Below are 19893 nucleotides of genomic sequence, written 5' to 3' on the forward strand. Positions count from 1 at the left end.
CGGAGGGAAGGGGTGAAGGTGGGTTTGGAGGTGGCACCGAAGCTCTCCGCAGCCGGTAGGCGAGGGTCGTTCATAGGTGTCTAATGCAGAATCTGAAGCTACCTGGACCACAGGAGAGGGCGAGTGAGCAGCCAGACTAGTAAGCTTGTCGAGGAAGACGAACTGGAGGGGGAAGACAGAGTGAAACCCGGGCGCACGACCGCCACGCCGATCGGTGACTCAACCGCAGCTCCACTGACACACCTGACCTTGACTCACATCCTTCCTCTTCTCGTCCTCACTCACTACACGCAGCCCAATCAAACATACGATTTCGCTCTTCCGCTCTGCACAACTTCCAACGTTAGCTGGCAGACCGCGAGTAATAGCTGACAGCCTCAGGCCCTCGGAAGGCGCAACGTGCCCCGCAGGGGTGAGCTGTGGGTCTCCTCTTTAGCTGACGTTCAATCAGTCCTCCAATCTCACTGAGAGCATCCCTCCGAGCTGTGGACAGGATCTCGGCCGCCTCTTAATCTGCCCTTTGGAGAGCGTTCGGGATGGAAGTCGCCACCGACATCATCGTCAGGCCACCATCGCCTGTGAGGCGTCAGTTCTTCAGCCGCCGCCGTACTGACACGCAGGTCGCAATCACGCTCCGCGCTGGCTGCAGGCCATGCCGGCTGACGGCCAGGCAAACGCCTTCTACCTGGTCTTCGCGGTAGCCCTCCGCCCCTGAGCTTTCGAACTGGAGGATCGCGAGAGATGGTTGGAAACCTCCAGGTGGCGGGTGAGCTTTCTCGCCGCAAGTTCTAGCTGACAACAGCCACTCTAAGCCGCATGTGAGCTGGTAGCTCGCTATCGCTGTAGCTCACGTACAGCCCTGCATCGTTGACGGCTGTCAGACGTCTGCAGATTTGGGTCAAGCTGGCCGGGTCATACCGTAGCTGACAACAGAACTTGACGCGTCGAGTCAGCTTCCCGCTTCTTTCCACAGCTAGCTGATGTCGCAGCCAGCGCTGGAGCATGAGTACGCTCCGGCATGGGATTATGCATAGCTGACGCCAGAGCTGCAATGGACCAGACCTCGTCTCCACTTCCGGCCAGCGTACTTCTTGGATCAGTAGTAAGCTTCTCTTCCTTGGCCCTAGCTGACGACCAGCAGTCGGGACAAACACTGAGGTGAGCTTAAAGGCGAATGTCGAGTCGAGCTGACGAGCAGACTTGAGGACGCTCGACGAGCTCTGTCCCGCGGACCATCAAGATCACGACAGACGAGATAGGTGCGGCCGGCTTCCAGGTTGAAGCAGTAGCTGACGAGGCATCACAAGGGGCTGTACCTGACTGTGAAGCGGCTGGGTGTAGGAGAGTGAGGCAATCGGCTGCACCGTTCCGAGCTCGATGTACAGCTGCGCGTAAGCTCTGTCGATGTCTGACCTGAATGCCTCCCGGTCTCTTTATCAGGATGGTGAGTTAGGCTATCCCCCACCGCAGCTGATTGTCAGTTCCATGTTGTTTGGGTGAGGAATGCTCGGATTTAGCAGTCGAAAGCTGTAAGGCGGGGGTCCGCGGGCCAAGTCCACGGCGCCTTATTTCAGCTTGGTAGAGACCAAAGCAAGAAGCAGTCGACAGTCGTTAGACATCCGAGACGCATGTTCAACAACGACAAGAGTCGCATCGGGCGCTTAAGCGATGTTTATCTCCCCGCCGCCTGCCCGGTATCGGCTGGAGCAGATTAACCTGCTAACGTTCAGGTCATTGATCGAGGCCGTCTGGCACGGCTCTCCCTGTGTCTAGGTCCGAGGGCACCTCTGGTGAGTGCGGCAGAGTGGGGGCCTTGCAAAGGACGTCAGTCTGCAAGACCTGGAGCGCAGTTGCGAAGGCACATGCTATGACCTCAGTCGTAGTCGCCACTCACCTGCAGCCAAACACAACCTGCGTCCAGCGAGCCGCCAGGTCTCCGCAAGCTCCGCGGCCTGTTAGCGCACGCACCTGACGTGGACGGTTGCCCAGCATACATGATGTAGGCCAAGGGAAGGGCACCCAGTCCACGTTACCGCGTTATCGAGGCCGCCGTTCCTCAGTTACGGACCCAGACTCGGGGGCCTTGACCCACGAGTTCTTTGCAAGAATGCAAAGAGCTCGTGCTTGGCAACCCCACGAGCGATGGTGGAGGGAGTTGGAGCATCCCTCGCAACGGCTCCGGGGTATGCGAAGACCAAGGTGTGTCTTGGTTCCCAGCCCTGCAATGACCGATGAGTGTACCTGCTTGTGAGCTGCGCGTCCACGCGACGACCGATCGACGTCGCCGTTGGAGCAGGCCCCAATAAACTTTCGTGCCAATCTGCCTGGTGATGAGTTCCAATCTCGGACCTGCTGACCAGAAATTAGATTCAAGTTCCAGCGACGACGTCCGAAGCTCGTCAGGCACGTACAAGTGAGCCCAAACTGAGCCCAACACCTGGACTCCTCGCTCTCAAGGTAAGAGTGCGCTGGAAAGCTCTGCCTAGATCTGACAAGCCTGCAGCACTGTAACGATCCCCCGTCAGCGGCGTCGGAGCCGTTTGCGGAAGAGAAGGGGGGAGCGCGGGGCAGACTGCACTCCTGAAGCTCTCCCAGTGCATCAGCAGCAGGATGGCGGGCGCCGGTGGCTACAGTCAAGATTCTCACCATCAACTATTGTCCTGATCGAAATAGCACGGCATCTGTGAACACGCGAAAAGGGCTCTGCAAGTAGCTGTCCGCAAATAGATTGCTGTAGCCGACTGAACCGACGGCGCGGCCTTCGGCGACTTCCATGGCTCTAGTGCACGAGCACAAGCGCTCAGCTCCTATGATTGCCACTGAGCACGAGCCTGTCGGCCATCTGCGAGGCGTCCATTAACGCTCAGACGCACGGTAGAGCATCGCCCTTCCATGTCCCTAATTGCGATGAGCGGCTCTGCGATATGCTTAGCCCATTCAAGAAGGCTTGCGTCACGATACGATCCTCATCAGCGCAATGCATTGCGGCCTTTGCTGGAATCCGCCCTTATCACATGCACCACATGCCAGAAGTCACCGCTCGAGATGCTCGAGTGACTACTCTGCAGCATACCGAAGCTTGAGCCCATCGCCTCGGATGCCAAGAATGCGTGTCGCGCCCACAAGTCTGGAATGGCCCCTTGTTTGCGTGCGAGGTGGCTGCACTGAGCTGGCGCCCAGCTCACATAACACTCCTAAGCGGCAAGGCTTCGATTGAGGCGTGCTCGCCTCGCACAACAGTCATCAAACAGCGGGGCCTCGGGGTCGGGGCCGCCCGAGGCGGCAAGGGGTGGATAATCCGCTCTCAATGGAGGGCGAATGGAAGCTCTTCAGGAGTGTCAGGAGCTCAACATCCTCAATCATGTCCTGGCCGAGCTAGTGCTTCGGAGGCCTGGTCAGGCAGAACCAAAACTGCCAGTAGCTCCAGGAGTGCTCATGAACGCCAACGCTAGAATGCGGGGGCGGACAATTTGTCCATTTAGTCACCGCACTCCATGAAGCTGACGTCAAGTTTAGGCAGGACTTTTGCAGAGGAACTAGCGTGCAGACTCCAAGAAATCAAACGCGCTACAGCGGCATCGGGTTGGGCGGGCCACGGCATGGCGGCACGACGGGCCATTTAGGCTGTCTCGGACACGGCACGGGATAGGTATGCCCATATTCTTGGACTGGCACGGATATCCAGAGCAAACAATGTGCAAGCGAGCGTCTGACAATGCAGTGCACACAAGACCACTAATTATGCGATGCACGAGCAGACGTCAAGGTCCTTGGCCTGCTTGGCTTTGGTCATGGGACGGCACGTCCGCATTAGTATCCAGCGTAACCCAGGTCCTTGGTAAGTCGTCTGCCAGTCGCTGGGGTGGGTCCATGTGTCAGGCTCCGTTCGGTGCACAGAGGCGGAAGACCCGGCCCACCATGCCGGACGGGAGCAAACACTACTCAGGGGAACCCGAGTGCCTTACGTTGGCCCTGGGGGAACGCGTTGCGTCCCTGGATTGCCCTCCTCCTGCCCTGGGTGCTTGTGCACCGCCTCTCACTCAGCATCCTGGGTGTGTCCTGACGAGTCCTGACGTCCTTGGTGGAGTTGAGCGCAGAACCCCGCTGAACGCTTTAATAATATCCTGCCGCCCATGAATACTGACATGCTCGCCGCTCCGCCCTTCGCCGCGCCGCCGACTCTGTATAGCATCAGCCCGGACAGGAGAGCTGGAGCGGAACGTTTCCAGTGCTAAGAATGGCTCGGCAGTGCTGCTCGCTGATGGCTGCGTGGGAGCTGGCACAGAGGAGCGATCTAACACCCCACGCTCGTCAGCCAAGTCATGACGATTGGGCATGGACAGTCGTCAGAGCCTCCAGGCGGCGGCGACGAAGTCGGCGGTGCTTGCATTCGGCGGCGCACGCAGATCTCACACGACGCATGCACCGTGCCGTGCCGTGCCATGTGAACACTGTTGAAGGAGGCGACAGGCGATATAGTCAGCTGCCCGGCGCAAGAGATCTCATCGCAAACATTTCCATCACCTTGACGACATATTGAGCGCTTGAGTGACGACACAGACGACAGGACACAACAAGTCAAAACAACACGAACACGGTACCGCCGATACCGGTGCGACGCGACATCTGTCTCCTTTGCACTGAATACATCAAGGATATCGCCAGGACTACACGACCTCGACGCCGCCGCCACAGCACGGCACGCAAGCCCATTCTGAGTATCAGCACCTGTCGAACCTGTCGACCCCGGCCGGCCTATCAATCAGCACTACCTTGCGCTCGATCCTCGTCTGTCAAACCTGCCCAGTTTGCCTGAGCTCGCCTGAAAAGGACCCTTCGAAATTTACAGTTGAGCATCGGAAACCTAGGCTCCAGCAGTGGACTCGTTCCGTCGTTTCGAACCCTTCATTAGGATCCTGTCTGGCGCCTCGGCAGCCGACCTCCGCGCCCGACCTAGCGAAGTCTCTAAGTTTCTTGTGTTCTTGTCTTGGCACTCGATTTCTATCTGACTGCATCTGAGATCGCCGCCCGCCGCATCTCGGCGCCTGCGTAGCTTCACCGCCCAAGACCCACAGCGCACGCCCACGGACGATCGATCCGTCCTTGAAGGTGAGTTGGTCACATGCTCCTGTTGTCAGTGGAGGGTGCAAAGGAGCATGGTGCTCCCATGGCAGGGCATGGAGCTCGGACGCTGTGTGAGTCGCTCAGCTCGGGCGCGGTATGCAGATGAGGTCAAGGTCAGGATTCGGTCGGGTTCGTGATGCGCCTTTGCACGTACAGGCGCGCCTCTGGTCTCGGTCGCCTGGCGTTGTTGATGGGTTGTCGCAGGCCTTGGGATTAAGCGTGCGTGCCGAGGTCCAGGTGGTGATTAGAGCGTGGTCTTTCCCCGTTTCAATGGTTCAATGGAGGTGTGCCCCTGTCACACCGAAACCGACCTGGAAAGCTGGCATCGCTGGGCAGAGCATGCAGCCAGCGACGCCAGACCGCCAGCATACGCGCGCGTGTCCCACTGAACCGAGAGCGTACGCCTGCAGCGCTCACGCACCAACCGGGCTGAGGCACTCATAGGCACGGCCGTCGACCCTGAACTATTGCCCCCTGGCACGTCCTGGCACCGTCCTGGCGCGCTCCTGCTCCTTGTCCTGGGCCTCCCTTGCAAGTCCCCGGCCAGCGATCCACCCCCGCCCACGCACATCCTTGCCCCCTCGCTCTGCTTGCTGTCCCTTGCTGTCCCTCGCCGTCCAATCCCTCCGCTCCTACCCTCCTCACCCTCCTCACCCATCTCACTTCGACCACATATCTCTATTCTCTTCCTCCTCTCATCCTCCTCCTACCCTCCCTCCCCCTCTTCCCCCGCCGACGTCTTCTTCCCCCTCTCAGGCTGGCTGTCCAGCTGACCACCGACGACTCAGCGAGAGTCTAGACACATTCGTTTCGTGCTCCGGTAACTTTTGATATAATCGCGACACCCCCCGCACGCGCGCGCGCTCCGTGCTTTCCAACCGGCAAACCAGTCTCGTGCGCCGCGACTTCCGAACGGTCCCAGCGCTACACGTCCCCGACTAGTCACCCCCGACACACCGCGCATCGCACCCCCGTGCACAGCACTTGCCCCGGAACGCACCGCGCACCGATACGTGTCAGTGCATCCTTGTACGTCTATTTCTGTCTCTTGACTGCGTGTTGGCTCGCGTAATCGGAAGGCAAAGGCACTGCCAACCCCTTGGTTTTGCAACTACGGACCACCACCACCGCACGAAACTTTGTGACTGCGGGGTGGTCCGCATTCTCCCTCCCTCTTGTGTGCTGACACGCGCGCCGCAGCGTGCTGAACAGATTTCTCTCTCCTTTCGATATATTTTACAGTTTCGACGTTTTCTCGAACCACACGCCCATCACTCACCATGCGCGCTTTCGCCCTGAGCGCTGCTGCTGCCACGGCGCTTCTCGCGCCCGCTGCCCAGGCCATGGCCGCCTACGAGCCCGAGTTCCAGCAGCTCGTGTCGCGCGCCACGACCCAGGACGCCATGGCTGCCGCCGACAAGGCCTTCGACTTTATCGTCGTCGGCGGTGGTCTCGCTGGTCTCACCGTCGCAAGCCGTCTCACCGAGTGGAACAACGTTACCGTCCTCGTTCTTGAGGCCGGTGGCACCGGTGACGAGTCGCAGAACATCCAGGACCGTGTCGACATGCCCGGCAAGTCGTACATCAACTCGCTCACCGGAACCGAGTACGACTGGAAGTACAAGACGGTCCAGCAGCCCAAGTCGGGCAACCAGCAGAAGAGCTGGCCTCGTGGAAAGATCCTCGGTGGCTCCGGCGCCGTCAACGGTCTCTTCTGGTGCCGTGGCGACAAGGATGAGTACGACGCCTGGGCCTCGCTCAACCCCGGGACCAACGAGACCTGGGACTGGAACGAGGTCAACAAGTACATCATGAAGGCTGAGAACTTCATGGAGCCTCCCACGGACATGGTCAACCAGATGAGCCTCAAGTACGACGCCGGCGCCCACGGTTCTGGCGGCCCCATCTCGGTCGGTTACTCCCAGTACATCTACCCCGTCACCTCCAACTGGATCCCCTCCTGGACCGAGCTCGGTTTCGACGCCAAGGACCTTGCCGGCGGTTCCACCCGCGGTGTCATGCTTACTCCCTCGACCCTGAACCGTGACACCCAGTCTCGTTGCGACTCCAAGGTCGGCTACCTCGACCCTCACGAGGACCGCGGCAACCTCGTCGTCCTCACTGGCCAGCAGGTCACCAAGATCGTCTTCAACGGCACCAACGACGCGCAGGGCAACCCCATCGCTTCCGGTGTCACCTTCTCGGCCGGCCCCGGCCAGGAGGTCTTCTCCGCCCAGGCCAAGAAGGAGGTGATCCTGTCTGGTGGCACTGTGGGTTCGGCCCAGATTCTCCAGCTCTCCGGTGTCGGTCCCGCCAACGTCCTCCAGGGCGCCGGTGTCCCCGTCGTCAAGGACCTGCCCGTCGGCTACAACCTCCAGGACCACGTTTCGAACACGATGTACTTCAACACCCAGCCGATCGACACCTGGTACGAGCTCGCCAACAACAAGGGCCTCCAGGACGAGGAGGCGCAGAAGTGGAAGAACAGCGCCCAGGGTCTCTGGACATATGTCAACGAGGCTGTCGGCTACATTTCCGGTGCTGACCTTTACGGCACTGGCTCTGCCGCCGCGTCCAACGTTGACGTTGATGCCATGCTTACCACTCTTGACGGTGACATCGGCCTTCCCGCCAGCGTCAAGAACGGTATCCGCGCCCAGCTCGAGCTCCAGAAGCAGTGGCTCTCGTCGACTGTCGGCCAGTTTGAGATCATTCTTCACCTCTGGGGCCAGACTGCCAACAACATCGGTATCCAGGTCGCCCTCCAGCACCCCTTCTCCCGCGGCACTCTGTTCATCACCTCGGACTCTGCCTGGGACTCGCCCTCGATCAACCCCAACTACTTTGGTATCGACAAGGACGCCGAGATGGGTGCTCGCGCCCAGGAGTGGGTCCGCAAGCTCGTTGCCACCCCCACCTGGAAGAAGATTATCACCGCCGAGGTTGGCCGTGACGGCAGCAAGGGCCCCACCGATGACCAGGGCTGGTTCGCGTACAACGGCAAGACCGAGTACCACCCTCTCGGCTCTTGCTCCATGCTTCCCGAGGACCAGGGCGGTGTCGTTGACACCAACCTCAAGGTCCACGGCATCAGCAACGTTCGCGTTATCGACGCTTCGATCATGCCGATCCACGTTTCGGCGCACCTGATGGCTTCCACTTACGGAATCGCCGAGAAGGGTGCCGACATCATCAAGGCTAAGTATGTTTATGTTCCCCCACCTCCCTCCCCCTCCACGTCTGCGTCGTCAGGAGCTAGTTCCACGGGTCTCTCTCAGGAGACGCAAGCGGGGCCTGCTACTACAGCGGAGATTGAGGACGCGACGGATTCTGCCATCAAGAGTGCTGCGGCAGACGGGAACGCGAAGGCTTCAAGCGGTCAAATGACGATGGGAACCAAGATTGGAATCGGAGTCGGTGTCGGATGCGGTGTCCTTGCTCTTCTCGCGGCGATCCTGTTTGTCGTCGGCGCTGCCAGGAAGACAAGAGGAGGGCAGCGAGCGAGAAGGGGTGGTACGCCGGACCTTCGGCGGACGGGGGCGCGTGGGACGCCGGCGCAGCCTACAGCGAGCAGGAGGGATACCCGATGGCGCCGCCGCGGGGCCGTCCCTTCTCTTCTGCAGGCGCGTCGGTCAGCACCATGGCAACCGCGGACCTGTACCACCCCACTCCGGGCTCGCCCTCTGGCCACGGTGACGGCTATGATGCGTACAGCATGGGCGATTACTCGCGCGGGGGCGCCCAGTCACCATACCGCGACTTTGTAGATGAGCAACCCTCCTACCCAACACCAGGAACACCAGGCTCCCCAGGATCATTCACGGGACAAGGGTCCCCCATGCCCTCGCCGCCACAGTGGGGAGCACAGACTTACACCCCAGTTACGCCTCGGTAAAAGAACTCCCAAAGTGTCCTGCGAAGCGCAGCCGCCGCCGCTCTCGCATGCAGCAGCAGGCGGGCGACGCGGGCGTCGAGAAGAAGCGCGAGGCAGTCCACGTGATGCCCCGCGCGTACAAGCGTGACGAGTAAGGGTTTGAGCCCAAGGACGAGCCGCAAGGCGAGTCCGGCGAGCCAAGCCCGGTGAGCAGTTGCGGAGCGGGCATTCAGCTCGCTCCTTCCTGCCGCAGACACTCTGCCACAAGCTTGACAAAACAAGCTCGATGCCCCTGTCCCCGTCCCGCTCGTTCATGCAGAGTTCAGCGCCGCGCTCGCAGTACGACGCTTGATACCCCCCTACCCCCACTTCTTTTTCCAAGACATGACAAACAGACAATGATCCCAGTTTTATCCTTTCCAGCTCATGCGCTACGCGCAATATGGCATTTTGCATGAATCCCATTTTCTAATGTGCCGATGGGAGGCAGGGTGAAGCGGAGGGACGGGTGGAAGAGGGACTGACGACAGGTCGAGCGAAGGAGTAGGAGAACACTGACTGCAGATCGAAACCTACGCATCCGGCTCGAGTAGCAACCCGGGGGCAGGGGCCGAGGAAGAGACATTGAGCTACGGATGTGAGTTTGGGAGGATTGGTGAGCTGTTGAGAGAGAGACAGACCCCGTCTCAGCCGACCATACCAGTCTCAGCAAGACATCCCATCGTCACACATTCCACCCCGTTCTACGCGGTCTCGTGCAGTCCCACGATCTCGACTCGAACTCGTCTGACATCTGACGACGTGCGATAAGGCGATAAGTGCGATAAGCCCATTCTGGGAATGGTACGATCTGGTCCTTGCCCGTTGTTTGTGGAGGCAGACTGGTACGCAGAGCGGAGGAGCGCGAGGATGTGGGTAACAAGACAAAGGGGTACTGGGTATTGGTTCTGCTCAACTGATAATCTGATAATGGGCAAGGCGTAGATCGGCCGGATATACTGCGATACTGTTGATGGTTGATGGACTGATGGCAGGTCTGTGACGACGCGACAATGCGACGGGCGCGAGGGGGGTGACGGAACAGCGGAGCAAGATCGAGCGGGACGAAACATTGTGTCACCTGTGAACTCTGGCAGACTTGGCTGCTGAGACACGGAGCCCGAGAGGGATAGCCAGGGAGGGCAGAGAGGCAGAGCCAAGCAAGTGCTGTTGGGGACAGAGCTGCGCCAGAGGTGGGGGACTACGGCTGCATGAGGGCCAAGCTGCGTCGAGGCCTCGTGATTGAAGGCATTCCCTCCGGCGGTGCTTGGGACGACAGGACGAACAGAGTCGCGGTGCGTTGCCCTCGGCAGCCAGGGGTTCAGGATCAGCACGAAGGTGACAATCAGATTACACATCACGCCCAAGGACATCGACAGAAGGAGAAGAAGCATAGCGCGTTCGGAGCACCGGGCCGGGGACCGATGTTCTCCTCGACGACCGCCGATCGTCGAAGACAGACCTCTTCCATCACAACTATCTGCACTTGACTCTCGCAGCCCTGCCTAGCGAGAGAGAGGTACTACCAATGGCGCGAAGTGCGAGCAGGCTGGAGTGCTGTAGATCTTGGAGCAACGACGGCAGCCCCATCGATTGCAGCGCCTCACACAAGGAGACATCAGAGCCGTAAACCTACGTCGCTGAGGCTGGACCGTCAGCACTCAGGTAAGCGTTCAAACTGTGTGTTCAGGTGCTCTGCACTCGTTCTTAAGGGCTGGGAGTGCTGAAGATTGTTGTGTCCAGACGCACGGATCACACGAACAATGCAACGGATCCCGCCCGCCGACGCCCGGTTTACCTCGGATTCTGGTGCCCTCTTCCACCACTATAGGGGCCGAGGACATGTCTAGACCGCAGCCCAGCCGCCACTGACGCACATAAGATCGCGGACTAATGCGCGCCGCTGGGCCCGAGCGCTCACTGTCTGCGGGCACCTTGCGGGCACCTCAGCGGAGATGGGTAGAGCAGTAGCCTGCGCCTCGGCCCTCGTGAGTCGCCTCCGCTTGGCAGAACGCTTCGATGCTGGGGTTTGATTTCCCATTCTTTGAGTTTGAATTGCCCATGCTAACACCAGGCGCGCAGACCAGTGCGTATTGCCAGGCGTTGTAGTCGCGTCGCACTGCTATTGTGACTCCTTCCCCCGTCGGCACGCACATGACACACCGCCGGAGATCCCACACCGATCCGATCATCCTTGCCTATGGCGCCTTCCCTCGATCCCCGGACATCCTGCTTCTTCCAACTCACCGACCCGCGTCATCAACACGCGACACTCTGCCTTGACAAAAGGTCGCTTCCAGCTCCGGATTCTTCCATCCCTTCCTCTTGCGTCTCCGTGACTGTCCGGTCTGCAGCTGAGGTTCCAGCCGCCGGCTCCAGGCTGCACAGCAGCAAGACCTTAGCAGTCGACACGCACTCCGTCCGCACAGCAGCCCCGCCTCCTCCCGCCCCCCCTTCCGGATGCACCGCGCGAGCTTCCGAATCAACATTAGTGTATATCTCGTTGTCCATTCCGCCGGCATGCAGGTGTGAGAAACTGAACCACATCTCGATATCATCATGTCAACGACTCTCGCAACTCGAAATACTCACTATGCGCCTCATGCGCGCATTCCGTCCCGGCCTGTCGGCGGAGTGGTCAAGACGACCAAGGCCAAGCGCAGCGAACCGTCGCCGAAACCGAAACCGACAGCTCCTGGAGGAGAAAGGAGGAAATACGAGCCGAAGACGGAGCGGATAGACGTCGTCTTAGAGAGGAGACACGGCGTTCCCAAGCTCGTTACGGAGCACTCGCCAACGTCGTCGCCCGGTCCACTTACGCCGTCGACACCGCCTGCTGGCCCTGCGTCGATCCGCTCGAAGCACAGCCGCTCTTCCTTGCGCCCGCCCACCGACCAGCACTCCTCCCGGACGACAATCCACCGACCGCGGCCCGTCTATGCCTACACGCCCGACGTCAAGCCGAATCTTCAGACGCTCAACGACAAGGGTCGGGATACAAGGGATATCGAGCCCGACACAAAGCCAGATGTCAAGCCCGACGTTCAAGAGCCCGCTGACGAGCGGATACGAGATCTCAAGGGCCTGGAAGCGTACGGAGTCCGCTTCGTCCAGCGGACCGACGACGTGCGGGGGACACAGGTGCTGGCTCGCGACGCCGACTTTGCCGCCGATGTCGCATACCTGAGTAGGGTGAGTAATATCTCGTCGACTATGGGTCCGGTATGAGCTCGGCGGCTTTCGTGACAAGGCTTGCAGCCGCGTCTGCGATGGAGTCCATGTTAGATTGCCAGTGGTTGGTGACGCTGTCTCGTGGCTTGACACTGTGTCTCCCACCAGTCACACAACACTCTCCGGTCATCATGGAAGGGCAGAAAAGAAGGGCAATGAGGACACCACGCACAGACCTGCTGCCGAAACTGAGGCGGGAATGGCAGAGGGTGAACTGTTGAATTGTGAAACCGGTTCGAAAGTAGGGTTGCGCCACCGTGACTCGTCGTTGTGCCCTCAGAGTCAGAGGCCAAGCAAGGGGTGGGAGCTCCATATTGACCCAGTCAAGCCACCATCATCCCTCTTCAGTTGTACAGAGCGTTTCCTCATGAAACTGACAAGCAGCCAGCACCCGATCGTAGCCCGTCTCTGCCGTCCAGCAGCGGATTCACGATGAAGCCGCAAATTCTCGCACACGCCCATCGGCTTCGTTTCGCTCTTGAGGACTGTCACGCCCGCCGGGTGCCGGATACAACGCACAAGCTCGTGTTCGAGCTCCTCCGGCTGCTCTCTCCGCCCTGTGCAGTGTGAGTTCGTTTTCACGCAAGCTGACAACTTCCTATGTCCCGGTGAGCTGACTCCAGTGCCGAGAAAGCCAAGCTTCCTAAGGAAACGAAACGGGGCCGGAAAGCTTACCAGCTCGGTCTGCGCAATGATGAGGTCGAGATATTTGGCGACGCCCTCCTTCTCGCAGACTATCTCTCTGGAGCGGACCTGTCGGGACCTGCGATTGGTGAGCTACGAAAGTTCTTACGCGAACTGACTCCAGACCGGTGGAGCGACTGTCAGTTGCCATACCTTTTCGCTGAGGTCGGGCAGGGTGATGTCTGTACGGAGGAGGCGTGCGTACGGCTAACACAGCGTATGCGTTCTGGCCTTGCAGCTTATGCGGATTTGTATGGGCGTGCACATGACCGCGCAGGCTACGGACACCGGCACCTATACCGGTGCGATGTGTCCCAATCCGCCTACGGATTGCTGGTGCTCGGACTGCGGTGGAGTGTGTGGGCTTTGGCAGAAGCCGATGAGGGAGGACAGGTGAGCTTGGTTAATTCCTTTGCCAGCTGACAGCCAGACTCTCGTGAAGATTTGGGAGACGAAAAGTGTGGCCGAGCCGGAACAGATGGCCCGAGCGGTGTCCATACTACGCCGCATTGCATGGCAGGCGCAGGCGCGCCGAGGTCTGGTAATGCAGTGGCTCGAAGGCGTCTATGGCGGAGACATGCCCACGCCCATTGGCAAGACCCCACCACCGCCCGACGGGGAGCTACCTACGCTCATGACTCCCATGCCTCATACCCCGCCTCCAGCAGTGGATCATGGGTCGGCTGAGGTACCGCGGATTCACTCGTTACCTCCGTCGCCGCCACATGACTTCATACCTCTGCATCATCCAGATCTGCCACCGCCTGACTTCCGCGACCCGTTCCAAGACTCGTTGCTGGCCCGTCGCCGCTCCTTCATCCTGGATCCATCGACGCTGGCTCCTCGTCGCCACTCGGACAACGTCCTTCCCAGACGTCACAGCGTTTACCCAGGCCATACGGCTACGTCGACGGCATACTTTCCTCCGCCGCCGCATTATGCTGCGGCGTCCAGGCCGTTGGCACCGATGAGTACCGGGTACAGCGCACGCAGCGTCCACTTTCCGCCGCCACCTCCACTTGCTATGCCACCAGTAATAATGCGAGCCCCGTCGAGCCCGAGCCTCCACCCCTTCCCGTCATACAGTCCCGTCATGACCCCGCTTATGAGCCCCTATCTCGCACCTAACTTCACTGGTGGCAGTCTCCGGCCATCCTTCCACCATTACGAGCTGACGACGGAGCGCCCACGGTCGCTGCGTTCGCTGCATCGCTCCTCGCAGCGCGGAAGGCAGCGCACAACGAGCCTAAGTCGGCCACGGAACCCCCGAGATAGCACAAAGAACTCGAGTCACAGGCGTAGCGCTAGCGCAGGGGGTGCGCTGCAAGGCGGAAGCCGGCGGAACTCGCGGTCCGTGGGCAGCAAGAAGGTGGGAGCGGCGTCAACAGGGTCTACGCCCGGTATCTTGGCCAGAAGCTGGAACATGTTCAAGCGCAAGTGAGAGGTGACTTGTAGGATAGAATGGAATAGGGATTCTCCCGATTAGAAATGTAGTCTGTAAACTCGGAATGCCTTGATGATATGATACACGAAAACACCTTGCTGCAGTAACTCGAAGCTGAGGATAGTGTCAAGATCGGCTGTAGTGCCACGACCACGTGCGAGGAAGACCCTTATGGTAGCGCTGAGCGGCCACAAATATACTTCCGTTTATGATGTCGGTTCGACAGTTGACATCGTCATTTCACTCGTTTCTCCTTCTTTCATCTCGTCCAACTCCATCAATTTTGCTCTACCGTTCTCGTGATGGCTACAGATCCCTCCGCTGACTCTCTCCCCGCCGACAGCCCGCTTCAAGCTCCCGACGGGGTCCCTCCTTCCGTCAGTTTCATGCTCCCCCTCGTGCGTTTTTGGTACGAACCGTACATCCACTCTTCTAACTTCAGCTCGCGGCGATGAACAATCGCGGACAGTTCAATCGAGTTTCCCGCGAAGCGAGGTTACTCCCAATAGACCAGGATGCCGTTGAAGCTTGGATCCAGGCCGTCTGTGACGCCCGCCCGGCTGACCTCGAACCCTTCTTGCCAGCTTCCATGTCCTCGCAAGCGTCAACCGCGTACGTCGGCTAGCCCCGCCCTCCCTCCCACTACTGCTACTGCTGCCGAGACCGCCCCTGTTGCCGCCGCTAACCCCGATCCCGGCGTCTTCGGCGCTGCACCCACCGGTGGTGTCCATCTATCCACCTTTACCGGGGCACATGGCTTCGGAGGCATCGGCGGTCTCTCCGGACCGCGGAAGCAAGCCGCCCAAGCTAGCCAGAGAGCCCAGAGGTCACAGAGTGCACTGCTGGCGGCCTCAGGCAGCCCTCAGACCTCCTCACCCTTGTCGCGATCGTCTCCTCCAGCGAACCAGCCCGCAAGTAATACCTCTTCTGCACGGCCAGAGCCCGTCGTGAAGCGCAACAAAGCGGACTTGCTGACTCTAAAGAATACATTTGTGAGTCAACAGTGCTGGCACACCGCTCACAGCGCACAGGTCGCTGTCCTGCCTTCGAAGTTCTGGATTGCGCCTATCAGTCGCTACCTTGGCAGCCACACTCGCGTCGATCTCTTACATCAGGCGTGCGATGAGGCCGGGCTCACTGTAGTCCCATCCATCTACAGCTCCTTCACTCCGCAGGAGGTCTTTGACCACCTGTCACCCGGGGCCCGCCGCGTTATCGACCAGGCCGTGATTGACGGGACGCATGGGTCATGCTGCCAGTATGGCTTCAGGTTAGTCGACCATTTCGCCAATTTCTTAACCTACTCTAACCCCATCGCAGTTGGTATTGCAACACCCTTGATTTCTCGACCGTCAACTGGCGTAGTGGCTTGGAGGAAGCGTCTGGCGCTGCCGTCTGCATGATCAACGTCCGCGGCATTCCCTTCCTTGTCGCCGAGCATGAGACCGGCTGCTCACGGTATTTTCCGGCAGCACTTTTGCAAAGGTTCCTCGAGAAGGTGTACAGCAACGGATATCGCGACGAGTCTTTGCGGGAAGCTCACGACCACAGAGTAGGTGACGCCGGTGACAGTGACGACGGAGTAGAGGACGGGCAGCCTCGTTCTCAATTCATCTCCACGGATGCAGGCTTCCCTCTTGGATACGCGTGGTCTGATGAATGCCTTGGAACGCTCCGTCGACTGGAGTCAATCATAGCAGCTCCCTACTTCAAGGATGACGCCGTTCAGCGCGAGAGGCGAAAGAAGGAGGAAGAAGAGAGACAGGCTCGACTGAAGGCAGCGGAGGAGGAGAGGGAGGCCAGGCGGCTGGCAGCTGAAGAAGCGAGAAGGGCCAGAGCCCCCAAGAAGGACGGCAGAGGACGCAAGAAGGGCCGTCGATCGTCCCCGATCGTTGTGGACATTGCGGCAGACGAGGACATCACTGGGGACGGTGTGGCAGAGCACCGAGCGTCCTCCAGGAGGAAGACTCGGCCCTCCGTGCAGCGAGTTGCCTCTGTTTCTCCTCCGAGGCGGCGATCCGGTGGTCCCCGCAGCACTCGCAACTCTCTCCGGGCGGGAGTGCAGCAAACAGACGACCCTGACCGCATTGGTCCGGTGCCGAGAACCCTGGTCGTCGGTAGAGACTGGATCGCGCTCTCTGAGGCACCTGCAGAGCAGCCTCATGGCCCCTCGTCTGTAGACACCGCAGAGCCGCCAGCCTCCCCAGAGGCCGCACTCAGCTCGGTAGAGTCCGAGGAAGGTGCGGGTACCCCTGCTGCCTCGCAGCCTGCTGAAGACAGCCCTTCTGCAGTGATTACTGTCGAGGATACCTGTTCGTCGCCGGCGCCAGTTGTCGCAGAGCCAGCAACGCTAGTTACGCCCGAACCGCAACCGGTTCGTAGGTCTCGCCGGCGCCATGTCGCCTAAACTCTTCCCCGTAGCTTCTTAATGCATAAAATTTGCCATTCAGTGTTCGGATCGACGAACTGTATGTGCTAGGTTAGGGACGCGGCTCCGGTTGCAGCACTTGGCTGTTCGGGACCACCCTCACGAGTACCTGGGTGGCGCGCCACAAGCTATATCTCAACCTCGCCCGACATCCCTTCACTAAAACCTTGCTATCTCTGCAACCGACACAGCTTTTGAACCGGTCTTTTTTTCTGTACGATGCCTTGAGACCCTTCGACGCTTTTGTCAAGCGTGCCTGAACGTTTGGCATGCATGAGGACGTGCTCAGGAGAGGCGACACAGCCGGTCCCAAGGGGGACTGCAGTGAGACTATCCTAAGTCGATCTTACCGCTTTCAAACTCCCAATCTCAGGACTTTTGGGCTCTAATGGGGGCTCATATGTTGCTATAAGCTGTATCGAAGAGAAGATAAATGCTATGCAGTGCCAAGTAGCGTGAGGCAAGTGTTTGCGCTTCAAATGGTCGTAATACTAACAAGTGGCAGTTGTACTGGTTTCGGAGTTGCCAATGTTCACAACAACCTTGCAATCACTCCCAGAGTGCAGAAAACTCCTATGCATACAGCTACTTAACCCTTACTAACGTTGGTGAGACCGGATCTGCGAACAAAGGAAGGCTTACTCTCCAAAGATCACTCTACAATGACGATGATGTAAGCTACTCAGGTGGAGGCAATGGCGTTGACCGTCATGATGCCGTTGCTCTCGAAGTACACTTCTGCACATCCCGCGGACGCAATGAGATCGTACTGAATGAGGGCGGCCGCCTTCCAACCCTCGTCATAGTGTCCGGCGTTGACAAAGCGGGTGAGCCAGGCTTGGAACTCGGTTTTGACCGAGACGTCAATGAGACCTAGCCAGTCGCGCCCACGCTGTTCACTCAGATTGAGGGTGCTGGTCGGGCCATTTGATGTGGATTGCTCGTCATCTGGGTGGCTGTCGTTGCTAGCGTGATTGTCACCGGAGCTGTTGCTGTCATAGGAACAGAGGACGTTCACGGAGGAGCATCCGGCACATCCCGTAGGGACCATACCTTGGGCGCCGACGGTTCCATGGAAGCAAGCCTGCCCGGTGGCTTGACAGCGGCTACAGCGGGTGTCCAAGGAGTCGTCCAGGTTATCGTGCGTCGTACGGGGCTTCTTCTTGGGTGGGGCGTCGGATGTCAGTTCAGAGGCATCGTCATCTAGCTCATCCTCCTCTTCCTTAGGTTGTTCATTCTCGCGGGCAGTGTCCTCCATTGACCCGCCGGTCGCATGTTCGGAGTTTTCAAGGTTGGGGTCGTCACCGTTCTGGTGGGGAGGTCCGGACGTGGCTGCAGAGGTCGTTGTGGTTGCAAGGGAGTTGGTGGTGAGGAATGTGGCAACGTGGTGAGCAACTTCGCATTCCTCAAGCTCGTCATCGCTTGCCACGTGAGACGGAGAGCCGGGGGCGGTGACGAAGGAGACAGCGTTAACGTCGTCCGACTGGGTGGTCTCTGCAGCGGCAGCGTCGGCGGTCGCACCGGCTGCAGCGGGGAGAGTGAGGGCGGGCTGGGTGAGGGCGGGGTTGACGCCATACAGAACCTTGTATCCCTTTGACGGCTTCGACGTCAGGTCCTTCTTGTTCTCGCACGCGACGTTGAGGTCCTGGGCTTGAGCCAGCGCCAGACAAACGTCGAGGTAACGCTGCAGCTGATCATTGTTGCTAGGCTGCGACCTGGGGCCAACGCCACTAAGTACGACCGGCTATCGTTAGTGTCTGCGACTCCGAGATACGTACCATCGAGTTTCCATCCCACGTCAAGACCTTAGCGAAACCCATCTGGCGGGCACGTCGAGAGGCCATCGCCTTGCGGAGGCTGTCGCGACGAGGCGAGTTGTGGGGTTTTTTGAGGACGATACTCGAGGTGGTGCTCATTGAAGCCAACTAGAAGTGAGTGGCGAGTCGATGATGGGAAGAAGCAGACTTGGGCGGGCCGCACAGACGTTTAAGTACCTCGTCATGGGAGCCAGGGCGTTGCCTGAGGACGGAGGAGGGCGTTATGACGATGCGCTCAGCGATTCGAATGGCGTTGACGGTCTTCAAGCCAGTGTAGAGTCTTGACAGACGTAGGAAAGTCGAGAAGAACACCTGGAGGCCATTGTCGAACTTGAATCAGTCCGATCGGGTCACTAAAAGCTAACGCGACTTACCAGACGAACTCACAATAGAGAAAGCACTCTGCCGGTCCGATCAATAGCCTTGCAACCGATTGAGGTTCAGAGTGGATGGCTGAAAGCACATTGTTGCGAGCATGAAGCACCCTCCTGGCCCCCCCCAACGAGTTACCGGTGGGAGCCAGGCATCAGCATAACCTCTGGGCGCCGCAGGCAAGCGGCAGGCACAGCTGGGGTGGCAGGAGGTCGGCTGCCTGGACGACCCTGTTCCTGGACGAGTGATCATGAGCATGGAGAGCATCTGCCGTGAGCAGTCGACCTCGCTCATGGACACGATGACCATGCTTGCGACTGGTGATCCTGTAACCAGGTGGCAGATTGTTCTGGAGAGACCGCCAAGTCCAAAGAAGTGATCAAGTTATCAACAAAACACGACGAGCTTCTAGGACTGACAGGCTGCTTCGCCTGGGCTCCCCAGAGTATCTGCCAGCTAGCCAACGATATTCTCCATGAGATAGCGCGCTGTAGGACGAGGGCTTGTGCAACACGTGCTCGAAAGTGAAGATGAGGCGGCCACTGTCCGGCCAGGAAGATCGCATGGCCCATGTTCGCTCGCCCGAGGTCCATTCGGTCCGTGGCAGCCGACTCCTGCCAAAGCCCACAAAACCATCCGCTTGCCTGCGGCGCTTTGAAGACACTGGGGGTCCAGGAGGGTACTCACCACACGCTAACAAGGCTTTGTCCCCCCACCCTTGGCCACCAAATTGATTGACACTGCTATTGTATCAGTTGCTGTGCAAAGCGCTCGACTGAGTGAAGAGGTCGACGACGTAGAAGAATAGGATCGTTTCAGACAGAGTGGGCAAGTCTTCGAGCCCTCGAAGTGAGCGAGATGGCTTCGACGCTATAGAGGG

General features: G+C 59.3%; 4 protein-coding genes across 4 annotated transcripts; 3 read left to right on the forward strand and 1 right to left on the reverse strand.

Moving 5' to 3' along the window:
• Positions 1-6404: 6404 nt before the first annotated feature.
• On the forward strand, positions 6405-8891 carry A1Q1_04521 (uncharacterized protein; the record flags this gene model as incomplete). The annotated part of the gene is made up of 1 exon (XM_014327954.1): positions 6405-8891. The coding sequence occupies one exon, from the start codon at positions 6405-6407 to the stop codon at positions 8889-8891; it is 2487 nt and encodes an 828-aa protein (XP_014183429.1).
• Positions 8892-11596: 2705 nt separating this feature from the next.
• A1Q1_04522 (uncharacterized protein) lies at positions 11597-13375 on the forward strand (the record flags this gene model as incomplete). The annotated part of the gene is made up of 4 exons (XM_014327955.1): positions 11597-12229; positions 12288-12549; positions 12597-12834; positions 12892-13375. 4 exons carry the CDS (start codon positions 11597-11599, stop codon positions 13373-13375), a joined length of 1617 nt encoding a protein of 538 aa, XP_014183430.1.
• Positions 13376-14911: 1536 nt separating this feature from the next.
• Positions 14912-16825, forward strand: A1Q1_04523 (uncharacterized protein; the record flags this gene model as incomplete). The annotated part of the gene is made up of 3 exons (XM_014327956.1): positions 14912-15666; positions 15717-16708; positions 16779-16825. The coding sequence occupies 3 exons, from the start codon at positions 14912-14914 to the stop codon at positions 16823-16825; spliced, it is 1794 nt and encodes a 597-aa protein (XP_014183431.1).
• A 681-nt stretch (positions 16826-17506) lies between these two features.
• Positions 17507-18740, reverse strand: A1Q1_04524 (uncharacterized protein; the record flags this gene model as incomplete). Its single annotated transcript, XM_014327957.1, has 2 exons — positions 17507-18532; positions 18603-18740. 2 exons carry the CDS (start codon positions 18738-18740, stop codon positions 17507-17509), a joined length of 1164 nt encoding a protein of 387 aa, XP_014183432.1.
• Positions 18741-19893: the final 1153 nt, after the last annotated feature.

This window comes from Trichosporon asahii, assembly GCF_000293215.1.
Source record: "Trichosporon asahii var. asahii CBS 2479 unplaced genomic scaffold scaffold00005, whole genome shotgun sequence".
NCBI classification, from domain to species: domain Eukaryota; kingdom Fungi; phylum Basidiomycota; class Tremellomycetes; order Trichosporonales; family Trichosporonaceae; genus Trichosporon; species Trichosporon asahii.